The sequence below is a fragment of the Berghia stephanieae genome, chromosome 4 (assembly GCF_034508935.2).
Source record: "Berghia stephanieae isolate SIO BIC M18660-M18661 chromosome 4, UCSD_Bste_1.3, whole genome shotgun sequence".
In the NCBI taxonomy this organism is placed as follows: Eukaryota; Metazoa; Mollusca; class Gastropoda; order Nudibranchia; family Aeolidiidae; genus Berghia; species Berghia stephanieae.
In genome coordinates, this window is record NC_088363.1 from 37787118 (window position 1) to 37802318 (window position 15201).

Below are 15201 nucleotides of genomic sequence, written 5' to 3' on the forward strand. Positions count from 1 at the left end.
TTCCGATAAATTTGACTTTAATATTTGAATTTTCTTTCATCTTGCTATTTTTGATCTTAGAACGTATCTACATTTGAGAATCTACTTATATAAATAATATGGTGACTTGTGTGTTATTAATAAGGCATTTGAGATCAAGTTGGAAATTCAGCCTTCTAACTTATAAAAGTCTTTTAAATAATTCCATTTAGAACTTTTAATATAGCTAAATGCCTTGCCGCCTAATGATCAAAATGTTCAGAATCCGCTTTTGAAACAAAATCTTATAAACGATGCTTTTACGGAAACGCCTTTTTAGAATGTCTATAAATAATACTTTTGTGTATTTCATTTTTAAGTGAATATACTTCCACCTTCTCCTCTTTACAGCTTCAGATACTGGTTCAATTTCAGTGCGTTTAGCCAGTTCTTTGCTTGAAATTACTTTTGGCCAGAATAGCTTCAGGATCCTTCATAGGTATTTGTTTTAGATTGTTTAGTTTTTTGGAGATGGTGGTGCCTGTCAGTTTCCATGATTCAACCCATAAAGGAGAACAGATAGAACATTTGTTTTGAAGAGACGTAGTTTTGTGTTAGTGGTGATTTTCCTCGATTTACAGATATTTCTGAGCAATCTAAAGGTCTTACTGCTTTCATTAGTCTATCTTTGATTTCATCTTCGGAATTTTCATTTTGACTAATCCTGGCTGCCTCGTTAGGTGAAGTGATACACATCCTCAATGCCTTGGTTGTTTAGTTCAGAATTCGGGTTGGATTTGAATCTGTCCTCATTATTTTGGGGTTTTTTTTCAACATTTATATATAGACCTAGCTTAAGAGCATTGTTGGAAACCAGTGGTGTTTAGGACTGTACATCTGTGAAATTGTGTGTGAGAAGTACAATGTCGTCTGCAAAGTCGAGATCTTCTAGTGTTTCCGCAAATGTCCAACTGAGTCCGATTTTCTTGTCTACTGATTCCTTCATGGTGCAGTCGATTGCAAGGCAGAAAAGAAAAGGGGGTAAAATGCAGCCTTGCTTCACTCCTGTGTTAATATTAAAATCTTCTGTCACTTTGTTCCCACAAATTACCTTGGAATGGAAATTTTTATAGAGCATTTGAATAATGTTAACAACTTTTGTAGAAATGCCATAATGCCGTAGAATACCCTTGAGAGCAGGCCTGTGATAATATAATATGGCTGATGTAATGTGTGTGGTTTGAGCTGCCTGTACCACGAGGATATAAATAAATTTCATTTTTATTATTATCTAGTAGATTCCCACATAATACCAAAATGATGGTCTGGAAAAGATAGACTTTTCTAAATTTTTTTTCATATTCTAATATTACTTTTACTAGCGGGGACAGCTTTAAGATCTATGTCACGATATGCACAGCAAACATAAGACAAAATTGGTTCGGTATTCGTTTTGTCCAAAAATGGAATGATTTGGAATTTGAAATAAAGAATGCAAAATATATAGATTATTTCAAGGTTGTAGTAGACAGGGAATTATATGAAGGTAGATTTATATATGATGAATAATACTTGTTAATTCTTCGTTGATTGTATGCATTATCATAAGCTACACGTTTCATATGCTATCCTATCAGCAAGTAATATATCGACATAGTACATAGTAATCACTGTTTTTCCTATTGTATTCGACGGTCGGCAGATCAAACCTCTGAAGTCTCGATTTTCACGATCGACGGATCAAAACTCTATATACGAGACTTGCGCATTGTGTTTTAGTTAATTTTGGGCTGATCAGTCCTCTGAATGCATTGAAAGTCTGAAACATTGTACGCAAAGTTCGTATGTAGACTTCCGAGTCTTGATCCGCCGATTTTGAAAATCGGGACTTGAGAGGTTTGATCCACCGACCATCGATATGCTAAAATCATGACTTGTTCCAAATCTCTAATTATTTCTAGATGCAATATAAAATTCATACAAAATATATGACATAATATATACTCTATATATCACTAAAGTGACAAACTATCACTTATATATATATATATATATATATATATATATATATATATGTATGTGTGTGTGTGTGTGTGTGTGTGTGTGTGTGTGTGTGAAATCATCGACGGTTTGAGGGACGAATTTTAGGGTCAAAATTGTATATCGTTTTATTATTTTTTAAAACAACACGAACAATAGGCTTGAACATCAGAGGATTTCAACCAGGATCAGTATTTTATAAAGATAAATATCATCGTCAGGATTTGAACATACTCCCTTTTGATTGAACGATGACCCAACTCTAACTACCAGGCATCTACCTGATGGGATTCTCTCTAAATTACTTCATTATAATAAAAGAGAAAATTAGAAATAACTTATGACTGTATTAGATATCAGCTTTTTTCTCTCATTAATATGCATAACAGAATCCGAAAAACCGACACGCCTTCGTCATAAACAATGATATTGGGTGACCTATTTACGTTCGTGTAACAAAGCTGGGGTGAGCTTTGACATGCCCGCTCATGCAATTTAATGAGTCTGATTGTTTATGACACCTCGAGCGTGCGTCTGAGTGTGAGTATGTCTACGAGCGTGTATGTATCTGTGTATCTGTGTGAGAGAGAGTGAGTGAGGACATAATAAGGTTTCCGTCCTCACACTGACCTAGATCCCCATCCATCCATCGTCAATTTTAGTATGATAATGATTTATTGTTCTCACAACATTATAGTACTCTGAAAAAAAAAACCCACGAAAATAAAACGCGTATTTAAAATTTTGGCCAGAAAACTCGTCCTTCCAATACCAATCGATTAAAATGGCCATCATCTTGGTAAAAACGCTCAAACCTGGGACTTGTACCAAGTTCGAGATTTGAGAGCGTTTGCCAAGATGACCGGTCCTCTCAATCGATTGATATTGGAAGGAGGAGTTTTCCAGCCAAAACTTTGAATGCTAGTCTTTCCAGAGTACGACAAAACAGATCCCATCCAATGGCGTGACAAATTCCACGGTTCGGACGTCCAATCCACTACAATGTCTTCTATTTGGGATAAAGGGAGCTTTTCCCGGTGACCCGGAGATGTCATGCCCTGATGATCAAGTTATTTATAGCTATATTAAAAGTTCTACGTGGAATTATTTATTAGGCTTTTAGAAGTTACAAGACTTAATTTCCCACTTGATCTCAAATGCCTCTTATAACATACAAGTCACCATATTATTTATATAAGTAGATGCTCAAATGTAGATACGTTTTATGATCAAGAATAGCAAAGGTGGAAGACAAAAATGTTAAACTCAAACTTATCGGTTGACTATAAGTTATCGATGCTATGCGCTTAGATAAAATATTCACAACATCCGCCAGAGGTCATAACGTCCAAACACACAGAACTGTATGTAAGCTTGAATGCTTATATAGTCTGGTTGATATAATTTAGTGAGAAATAATTAAAGTGTCTGTTCAAAAACAATGACAGAGAGAAGTGACGGAGGTTGTGACAGAATTATTGTCTTCGAATTTGTTGCGGTTCATTTTCCCAGACACGGGGTGCGAAATCAAGAATTGACAAAAAATCAGGGCTCAGCTGCTCATATATATATATATGAGTCCCCTGATGTTTTCAAAGACAGAAAAGACCTAGAGAAGACACAAGATAGACATTAGTAGATAAAGTAAATGTCCTTTAACAAGTCTCAAGAGTAACATTATCAGATGAAATCATAGACACCATTGAATCAGTAATACTTTTAATCATCGCCTTTTGGGAGTTGCAAATAATTATATAATCTCTCTCCATCGGCACGGTCGCATCCCTCATTGACGAGATACGGATATTCACAACACCTCTTATTCCCAAAGGGCTACTCGTACTGTCAGCGTATTGTCCGGCATTGCTGAATGGAGATGAAACCCCGACAAATAAAAGAAACGATTTTGACGTCACTCAGCTCTTTGTTTTTTGTTTGTTTTTGTTTTTGTTTTTCCTTTTTTAGACAGCCATTGTTATGAGTAGTTCTCAATAAATTGTATAAATAGAATGAAGATGACGTCATTTAAGTATTTTGATATTGTTATTTTTATTTTATTTTTTAAAAATATTATTTGCCATCCACGTTTATGAGTAATTCTCACTAAACTGTATTAACCAGACAATAAACGCCAAGGTTGGAGGGACATGATCGCCGATGTCTGCAACAGGCCTGTCACTTGATGATGATGAAACGCCAAGATTGCACAAAGAATTGGGTTCAATAGTCTGATGTCACGTCGCCCAGCAACGGCGGCCATCTTTTTTAACAAAGAAAATTGGTGCTTTTTATTCTTCATGCTGGCTAGAACCTGTCTTTTGTCTTGTGATCAGAATGTGTAAAAGTCAAAACATGATCAGATTTATAAAGGCTTTCCCGTCTGGATACGCTTTTATGCTCGTCGTAGAAATATTTCATAAGGGTGTCCGCTACTGTCCGCTACCATTGTTCCGATAGTTTGGAGCCAGTTACTAAGTTACCGTGCGTCATTACAAGAGAAGTGACGTTACGACTGTTGAATCGTATTATCACTAAACTCTATTAACCAGACAGTAAACGCCAAGATTACACATAATTATGTGTGTTGGTCCGTTATATTTCCGGATGGAAATGTGAGTTTCTTATCCAAGTTTTGGGTATGGGTATCTTATATATCCGGCTGGCGAATGTTGTGAATTTTTTTAAAACTAAGCGCATAGCATCAGCAGAAAACGGGTGAGAAGAAGATCACAGACGGAGGCAGAGGAAATGTGTAATAGACTCCCAACTCAGTATTTTTTGATTTTACATTACCGTATTGATACATTTTTCCTGACATTCAAAGTTATGTAAAATTGTCTGTGAATGATACAATGCAAGCGATATGAGATTCTTTAATTATAAACTATTGAATAAGGCATTTAAAGGATAATTCCTATTAAGCCTTTAGTACGATAAGATAAGATAAGATAGTAATATAGTATCAAAAGACTTATGTGAAAGATCAATAAATCCACAAATCAAGGGAAGAAATTCGACATATTTTGGTTTTCCCGATAGCCCAGTTGTTAGAGCACTCGCTTCATGCAAAAATGGACCAAGATCGATCCTGGATGCAGTCAAAAGAATGTAATTTTCTCACCTTCGGTCGACCCAGCAGTGAATGGTATAACTGAATCAGTTAGATCTTTGCGACATAGACTAGCGACCTACCCAAAGGATAGCAAATAATAAATGCATTTGACATCATATTTATTGCTATTGTCCTTTCCAAGCTATCTCTATCTAGTCAGCTGATCCTGCGTAGGACGTTGCTTCCCGAACTTTCTTGCGAAACAGATTACGGTTTTCCGCCAGTCTACTTGCTTGAGTTGCTGTCATTCCCAGCCATTCGCATATATCTTGTTCCCAGCTTCTTGTTGGTCTACCTCTTCCTCTCTTGCCGTCTACCCTTGTCTGCAGAATGTGCTTTTCTAATGATTCGTGGCGAGTCGTGTGGCCAAAATAGTTTAGTTTCAATTTCTTTACAGTTTGAAGAAGAATTGGTGATTTTATTCCGATCCTTCTCAGGACTTCTTTGTTTGTTTGTTTTTCAGTCCATGATATTCTGAGTATTTTTCTGTAGCATGCCATTTCAAAAGCTGTGATCTTTGTGCTCTCTGCTTTGCTGATAGTCCATGCTTCGCATCCATATGTTGCAGTTGGGAAAACAACACTTTTGAGGATTTTGATTTTTGTTTGAATGCACTGCCCTTTCCAGATATTATTCATCTTTTCTAGCTTTGATCTTGCCATTGCTAGTCTCCTCCTGATCTCTGGGGCCGATTTCCCGTTGTACTCAATCCTGGCTCCAAGATATTCAAAATTCTTTACTCTTTCTATTTCTTCTCCATTGATTTTTATGATGGCATCTGTTTTGCATTTGTCAGTATTCATGATTTTGGTCTTCTTTATATTCAGCTTAAGGCCTTTGGTCTCGCTATGTTCCTTTACAGATGTTATTAGATTCTCTAGACCCCCCGGTGTTTTGGACAATAGTGCAGTGTCGTCTGCGTACCTCAGATCTTTTATGGGTTCAAAGCTATAGACAAGGTAAACTTCGGATCGATAAGCCTTATGGCTATGAATGACTACATTTTATCACCAAATGGTTATATATTGGTTTATAAGCGTAAATAAATAAAATTCCCTTTATTCACCCAATAGGGGAAATTTCTCAATAGGGTCTATACCATAGGGAAGACTGGAATAATCCAGGCGTAAAATAATAAGACGAGGTGACTTGCTCAAGGCCACACAGCGCAGCGGCAGGTGATCGAACTCGATACGTTTCGGTTACGAAGCAAAGACCTTACCGCTGAGCCACGCTTGATCATTTAATATGTTTTCATAGCTTACATATTCAAGATAGTCTTAGCATAGAAGTGTTTTTTTTCTATCTATTATAGATAGAAAGAAATTGACGTCACTCGGGTATTTGTTATTGCTTTTTGCCATCCGCGTTTATGAGTAATGCTCACTAAACTGTATTAACCAGACTATAAACGTTCATGGTTACACACAGTTTTGTGTCTTGGTCCGTTATACTTCCGGATGACAATGTTGTCAAGCGCATACTATCTATATAGCATTTCATCATTTGTAGCGCAGCGAATCCCTTTAACTGGTCTGACCTGTCTAGAATGAAGCACCAAAAATGTTTCAAAATAATTTTAGTTTTAAAATATAACTAATCATTTGACAGTTTTAAAAAATCCGGTTGCTGGTGTGGCTTCAAAAAGGATCGATATACTTTTAAATATCTGGCTCTTGGAATAAAAGAGAGATATGTTTATAGCAATGGCTTCTTTTTATGGTAAGTGAAATGCAAAGTATAAAATGGCGATATAGTTAGTAAGGGATAATGATGACGTCACTCAGCTCCTTGTTTTAATCTTTAGACTGTCTTTAAAATAATACAAACTTGAGCTTTTATATGGCGCATTATTCACTAAACGTGCTCAAGGCGCTTTACAAGAAGTTCCTATCCAACAGCAACTCTTAATATTTAGAACGAGACATGACACGTGTAGGCGATGTTACAATTTTTTTTTTCGGACAGAGACAACGCAGTTAACGGCCAGGTACTCAATTTGCACCTGATTTCGGTGAGAGAATGTGAATAAAGAGCCTTTTCCAAGGAATCAAATATGCACCGAGCGAGACTCCAACTCAGGACCTTCCGATCGGAAAGCGAGTGTCATACCACAAGACCGCATAGCCGTTAATGCTCAGACCACAAGCAACCACTGTTGACGGGTCTTGTCAGCTGTAATTGGAATCTGCCCCAGTTAAATCTGTCGGAATTTTCTTTCACATTAGACCCACATCCTATCCAATAGGTTTTAAGCAACTGTTAGTATCCGTTTCAAGCTATAGAAACCGGTTGAAGCTCCATTTCCATGATGGCTTGCCCACAGTGCTAATCCTTAATGTCAAACCATTAAATTCGAGAAAATATCATTATAAACAAGAAAACATCTTGATAACAAGAAAAAAAAATCATTAGTGAGGTCATCAGAAGGGGTGTGTTGGGGAGGGGGGTAATAACAAAATTGAGTAGGACTGCGTTTTAAAATTGGTTCCAACGGCATTATATCTAATCTTTTAATGAAATTTCGAAGGCAGGAGTTCAAGAAACTTAAAATATCTCTAACATTTTACTTTATTTAATTTATATTATATTTCGCTCAAAATCATAACGGGTTATATTATGGCAACAGTCTGAAATATGATACTCGAATTTCAATAACTAGAAAGTCAGTGAGTGACCTTTAATATTCGCAATGAAATTCTGTTTGATTATATCTTGTTTTTGTTGATTTTTGTTGTTTGTTCTCTCTCTCTCTCTCTCTCTCTCTCTCTCTCTCTCTCTCTCTCTCTCTCTCTATCTATATATATATATATCTCTCTCTCTATCTATCTATCTATCTCTCTCTCTTTCTCCGTGTGTGTGTGTGTGTGTGTGTGTGTGTTTCTTTCTTTCTTTCTTTTTTAAATTCCATTTTATCTGTTTTTGTTTTTTTGTTTTTTTTTTTGGACCATCTGAAATATGAGAAAAATAATTGGAAGATTGTAAAGCTTCTTAGTCGGAATCGTTTTTCAATTTCATTATTTGGTCTATCACGTGACTTTAACCAGTTAAATGCCGCACTCTGGAAAAAACAAGCATTCGAAAATTTGACCAGAATAAAGAATGATAAACAGACAGAGAGACATATATATTAATAGATAGATACAGATAGAGTAGATAGATAGATTCCGTATTACCAGTGGGGAAACGGCTTCTTTGTTGACATAATATTTTGATTATGGTTGATTTTGTGTGCATGTTTGTGTGTGCGCGAATGTGTATGTGTGTTGGGGTTTTGTAAATGTTTCTTTGGAATGCTTTTGACAGGCTATGTAGGGTTATTGCGGAGGATGATGGTTGGCGGTGGCCAATAGAAATTTTTTTCTATGTCAGCGGGCTTTTAATATCTCCAATTTTTTGTAATGCTCTGGTCAGTTTTTGTTGTATTTTGTGTGGGGTTTTTTGGGTATTTTTTCTGGTTTGTTTTTGTTGGGGTTTTTTTTTGTTTGTTTTTATTTGTTTTTTGTTTTTTTAGCAATGAGATTTTGTACAATGTGGCTGGCTAAATGTTACAACGCAGAGCAGAGAATCGAAATTGTTGGGTAAGAAAAAATAAAAGACATGCGGCTGCACGGTCTAGAAGAATGACACTCGCTTCGAAACTGGGGGGACGTTGCCAGGCTTTTCCACCAGTAAGAGGAGTCATTGGATGGTAGCTAATCAGCTTCGGTCGAGAACCTGCCTCACGGCACCTTTAATTGCATCAGTGGGGACTTGCCACCTGTCCAACAATTACCCGTTGTGGTCAAGAGCCCAAAACCGCAGAACATCTAATTCAACGGTGCGTTGTGACGAAGCTTCCGGATGGGTTCACGACCGTACACGATTGTGACGATGAATTTACGTCCTGAATAGATCACCATAACATAGTAGTGTGAGAATCATAAGAAGAATCTACCTTCAGATCGGAAGGTGTCGGAGAGGTGCCTAGTTAAGTGTTTAGAAAAGGCTCTCAACTTACATTCTCTGACTGTACCCATGTGTACAATAAGTATCTGGGATTAATAGCGTCGCCTCTGTCGGAAAAAAAGATTGTAACGGGCACCAAAACATCATCAATACAAAAGTCACATACACTACATTTAAAATTCAATTAAGTAAATATTTTTTGAAAAGATATGTTTTCAGGTTATTGTTTTTTTGAAAATATCTATTGAGCTAAAAAATCTCACAGATTGAGGGAGATCATTCCAAATCTTGGGTCCGAATTTCATAGGTGATCTATCGCCAAAATATTTAAGTTTAGTTTTAGGAGATGCTAACAATTTTAAGTTTTGGGTCTAAGATTTCTCAGAGGTACGTACGGTTGGAGTAAGTGTTGAATGTAGAACGGAACTGAAGACTCAGGTACACCAAAGCAGACAAGGGCTATTCTGTACTCAATTCTAGCCCGGGATGGCACCAGTGAAGGATTCGAAGCATGTCCTTTGTGTCATCGTAATGAGATTTTCCCAGGACTAACTTAGCCGCACAATTCTGTACTCTCTGGAGCTTGTTTATTTTGTTAACAGGGAGACCAGCGAGAAGTGAATTGCAGGAGTTGAGACGTGACATGACCAAAGCAGAGACTATTATCTTCAAGATGTTGAAAGGTAAAAATGACCTAATCTGTAATATTCTACGGAGCTCAAAGTACATTATTTTCACATAATTGTTTATATGCTGATCCATAGACAAAGAACTATCCAGAATGACACCCAAAATCTTAGCCTTTTCAGAAATAGAAATATCACAGTGTAGGAGTTGAAAAGTGGATAGGCTTTAATTTTTGCTGAATTCCTATCATAACAACTTCAGTTTTGTCTTCATTTAGCAACAGCTCATTTTCTAGAATCCAACTTTTGATGGAGTCACAACAATTTTCTAAATCACCGACAAGAGAGGAGAGATCACGAGGAGAGGCAGATTTATATAGCTGCGTGTCGTCAGCATAAATGTGGTAGCTAACAGAATGGGAGAGTATTACATTGCCTAATGGTAAGGTATATAGGTATAACGGATAGGGCCTAAACCCGAACAGTGCGGGACGCCATTTTCTCTATAGATATCGTCATAAACTTTGCCAATTCCACTCACTGCCTGGGACTTATTGATGAGGTATGATATAAACCATGAAAGAGCAGTACTAGCGATGCCAAAATCAGAAGAAAGCCTATCACATCGGATTGAGTGATCTATTGTGTCGAATGCCGAAGATGGATCTAACAGCGCTGCCCTAACCAACAAAATGACAGTATCTCTCAAAAAATCATAAAATCACTTTTTTTACTAAATCGAATCTCTGGGATATACGGAAGCTTACAAAGTTGTCAGAATGATCATAACTCAAATATTTTTGAAATTAGAGGCAATTAAAAATTTGCTTGAAACAGTATCCTATTTCAACCCCATCGTTAACCAACAAGAGGACAGTATCTCCGACGGCCGTATTCCGCCCCGTAAATATTGACGGTGTCCGTGAGCATGCGGTGGCGTCAACGAGTGGCGTGACGAAGATGCCGCCGTATGGCGAGCAATATCATGCGAAACTGTTGGTGACGATTTGATTGGTTGACGCATAAGTCGCCAACGCCAATGACGTCATCCGTAACATGACATAATAGAAGAGCACTGTAACTTTCTATCGCGTTGTTGTTTACATGAGAGAGAGAGAGAGAGCGAGAGAGAGAGAGAGAGAGAGAGAGAGAGATACTGGAATACATAGAGAGAAACACACAGAGAGAGAGAAACACACACACACACACACACACACACACAGAGAGAGAGAGAGAGAGAGAGAGAGATAGAGAGAGTCGGTAACAAACAGAGAGAGAGAGATGGATGCAGAGAGATATATTTTTAAAAATAAATAAATAAGAGAGAGAGAGAGAAGAGAGAGAGAGAGCGAGAGAGAGAGAGAGAGAAAGAGAGAGAGAGAGAGAGAGAGAGAGAGAGAGAGAGAGAGAGCGTTTTAACGTGTATTCATTGGGAATGGGAGGGAGGGTGGGGTCTTTTGAGACAATAAACAATGTGAGTGAACCATTGTCTACTATATAAGAAGTCACTGGAGTGAACCCAAAGAAAAAGGGGAGGAGAGTTTAATAGCTGACAATTGACCACAAGGGGTTGTGATAACGAGTGGCAGGTCCTAAATAACTCGACGTTGCAGCTCAAACAAGAAGATTCAATTATATGATTTCATGTAAGTCATTACAAATTCAGCCCAACCCGCTCCTCTTCAAGCTGTCATCTGACTCAAAATGGAAACAATGTAACACATGATTTGACCAGTCCCATTTTTAAAAATTGATTGACTTTGACTTCTTTTGAAACGAAGGGCTTTCTAATACTATCCCTACCTATTCTTTGCTCCACCCCTCCCTCCTTTTCCCCGTTTGTTTATCTACCTGTCTCGCTCGCTCTCTTTGTCTCCCTCGTGTTTCTTTCACACATACAACCACACACATAAACACACACACACACACAGACACACGCACACACATATTTATATCTTTATTCTATTTAGCTCCCGCCCTCTACAATGCACAGACTCTCTCTCTCTCTCTCTCTCTCTCTCTCTCTCTCTCTCTCTCTCTCTCTCTCTCTCTCTCTCTCTCTCTCTCTCTCTCTGTCTTTCTTTCTTCCCCCCTCCCCACCCCCCGTTCGGGGCGGAGGGTCACATAATTAATAATAATAATAATAATAATAATAATAATAATAATAATAATAATAATAATAATAATAACGTAGTGTTTTTATGCACCTCCGTTGACGGTGTATCTTAACGGATCGTTTTTATACACCTCCGTCACGCATGCGCATCCCACCCAATTTCATCAGTGATATTGTGTTTCTGTATTTGGACATGGCGAAAGTTATATTGTGACATCTGTAGGATGTCTTTGTTAATAAATTTATATAAAAATATTAATAATTTGAAAAATCGAAATATAAAACCAGAAAATAGAAGTTGCATTGAAGGTAAAATAATGTTTTAGAAAGACTTTATTAAATGTGATGAACAGTCAGGTGGCTCCGTAGCGCAGTGGACAAGCTGTCAGACTCCAACCTTGAAAGTACCGGGTTCGATTCCCAATGTTGAGTTTGTTTTTTTTTTTTTTTTTTTGATTTACTTAGTTTTTGTTTGCTTTTTTTTTTCTTTCTTTTTTTTTTTCAAAAACTTTTTATCATGTTTTAAAAAAAAACTTCGATTTTAATTTTCTAAAATTATTTATTTATTTGAGATCAGTATTTGTGTGCCATGTTTCTTTTTACTTTTGATTTTTAAAAATTATTGTTATTATTCTTTAATTTATTATCATTGTACATCGGTAATCACTAAGCAGCGTGCTAAACTACAATCTAAAACTATTTAAACCTCATGGCTCATGGACGTATGCAGCAACAACTTTACCATCACCGCCAACGGAGGTGCATAAAAACGGTGCGTTTTTGTACACCTCCAATGGAGGTGTATAAAAACTGTGCGTTTTTGTACACCTCCAACGGAGGTGTATAAAAACGCCACCTAATAATAATAATAATAATAATAATAATAATAATAATAATAATAATAATAATAATAATAATAAATAAATAAATAAATAAATAAATTACCGTGTAAAATATCAAAAATTAACTCCCTTAGTCTAACCGCATACTCTATATAGAATCGAACCAATGACCTTCACATCCGACAGCAGTAGTGACATACCACAACGCGTATGTTTGACCCAGCGACATCTAAGTTTGACCTCTCCGTTGGATGTTAAAAGTGGAAATTCCTGCTTTTAACAACTGTTTGGATTGCAGTTCTTATATCTTTGACTAAATTATGCGCCCGTGATTAAAGACTAAATTGCTGCAGACACTGAGTTCAAAATCAATCTAATCTATGACAAAACTTGTAAATATTCACGTATTACTTTCCACCAGATCAACATATCAAGCTAGCTATTTAGTGGCTGATTGGTGGGCAGAGGGGCTTTATAAACAAGTAATAAAAAATGAGAAAAAAAAACCAGAAAGCAAAACCATTACAAAACTTTATACAGCTGGCAATAAAAAACTGATCCCGTTGCTTGTTGGTCGGATGCTCAACCAAACGTCTAACTTAAGTATACTTATTTTTCATTCATTTCAACTAATTTGTGTGTGTGTGTGTGTGTGTGTGTGTGTGTGTGTGTATGGGTGTCGGTGTGACTGTCTGTCCAGGCGTTTTTTGTTTAGTTGTTTTTTGGGGGGTTTTTTTGTGTTTTTCTTTTTCATCGGCTTCATATCTCTCATTTTCCACACATCCTTCTATTTTTTGTCCAAACTTTTGGAGAAGGTAGTACTGACACAATTATCTCATCTTAAGAACAACAGTTCAGTCAGCCTACAAACAGCAACACAGTACTGAAACGGCGCTTCTTAAAATCTTTTGTTATATAATGCGGATGCTAACAATATCAATTTATTATGCCTTTAAGATCTTTCAGATGCCTTTGACACAATTGACCATTACATTTTGTTAAGAAGACTAGAAAATAAGTTCGGCGTAAAAGGAATTGCCCTTAAATGGATTACACCATATTTACAGGATCGATGGCAGACTGTCGTGGTGAATGGTATTCAGTCAGAACAAGTTTTACTAAACTTTGGAGTGCGTTCTTGGCCCTGTCCTTTTTTTTCTGTATAAGCACCCCTTTCTCGTGTGATATCCAGATTCAATCTGAGTTATCATTTTAATGTTGGTGATACGCAAATTTATGATTCAGTACTCCTAAGTAATTTACAATTCTTAATACAACGAATTTCGAGCTGTTTTATGAGATTAAATCTTGAATGTACCATAACAAGTTAAAATTAAATGATAGTAAATGATAGTAAAACTGAGATTTTAATGTGTGGAAGGCAAATAATTCACCTATTACTCTCGGAAATAGCACAACAGAATTTTCAAATAAATCAAAAAACCTTAGCGTCATCATTGATAAACATATTTCCATAACAAGCTGCTACGTGAATAACACCATACAATCTATGTACATAGAAATGAATAAAATAAGCAAAATTCGTAATTTAATGTAGCAGAACTTTTAATTAATTCCCTTGTTTTATCTAAATTGTACTATTGTAACTCCCTGTGGGCGAAATTAGCTAAAGACAAAATATTTTTTTTGTTCATCTTATTAGCTCATAATTTAGGCACCTTTTAAATTTAGTAAGAATGATGTCGCCTATTTCATTCAGTATAAATGTACCAACATATTTCGTTCCATTTCATGCTTTTCGTTTCCTATGACAATGAAGATATTGATTTTAAAACAAAAAGGTATGTGTGTTGTACGTGTTGGGGGCGGGGGAAGAGGGACATACCCTATTTTCCAGCTATTCTTTGGTTTAATTCACTATCACCCTAGAAAGAGGAGCTACGACGTAGCGTTAGCTCTCCTCTTTCTAGGCTATCACTCACTCACCCCAATATCGTTGTACAATGACAAAACCCTGATACACAATTAAAGTCGAATTTACAAGATAGTCAAAATCATCAATAAGCGTAAATTAAAGCTATTATGCTTAATAAAAATAGACTCATCTTGAAAAAGGAGTCAGGGTCTAAAAGATTGAGGAATAGTCTAATGTAGTAATATTATATCAGAGGCACGCCTACAAACTTGACGGAGATAATTTATTCATTCCCCTCACGCCAGGTCAACCACACTTAGCCTTGCCTCTCACTCGTCCGTGATGGCGAGTGCTCGCCCTCGCTGACGTAAAACGTTTGTCGATCGAGTTATTCGTATTTTGCTATATTCTTAACCGAGATACTGTTCTTTTGGTGAATACGGACGAGGCATTTTGCGTTGCGGTTAACCAGGGTGAACAGTATGTGAGACGGTCGTATAAGATACTGTCCTTTTGTTGGTTACAGGTAGAGTTATTTGCTTGGCTTTAACCAAGAAAGAACAGTATCTCAAAATATTACGCAACATATTACGTCAATGAAATCGCCGACTAACAGAAAAACGCAATTTATCATTAGCTATCATTTAATGTTAGAAGACTTCCACTATGTAATAAAATTAAAG

The 15201-nt window shown here is 36.7% G+C and overlaps 1 protein-coding gene across 1 annotated transcript; it reads right to left on the reverse strand.

The window, feature by feature from the left end:
- Positions 1–841: 841 nt before the first annotated feature.
- LOC144971761 (uncharacterized) lies at positions 842–3053 on the reverse strand. The gene is made up of 2 exons (XM_078912835.1): positions 2814–3053; positions 842–1069 (listed from the first exon to the last, which is right to left on the reverse strand). The coding sequence occupies exons 1-2, from the start codon at positions 3051–3053 to the stop codon at positions 842–844; spliced, it is 468 nt and encodes a 155-aa protein (XP_078768961.1).
- Positions 3054–15201: the final 12148 nt, after the last annotated feature.

Bases quoted from the DNA above. Each gene is read 5' to 3' on its own strand.
- LOC144971761 (XM_078912835.1), bottom strand. From the start codon at position 3,053: ATGACATCTCCGGGTCACCGGGAAAAGCTCCCTTTATCCCAAATAGAA. The intron at 1,070-2,813 runs GTTTGAGCGTTT...TTCCATTCCAAG, and splicing joins GAACTTGGTACAAGTCCCAG to GTAATTTGTGGGAACAAAGT.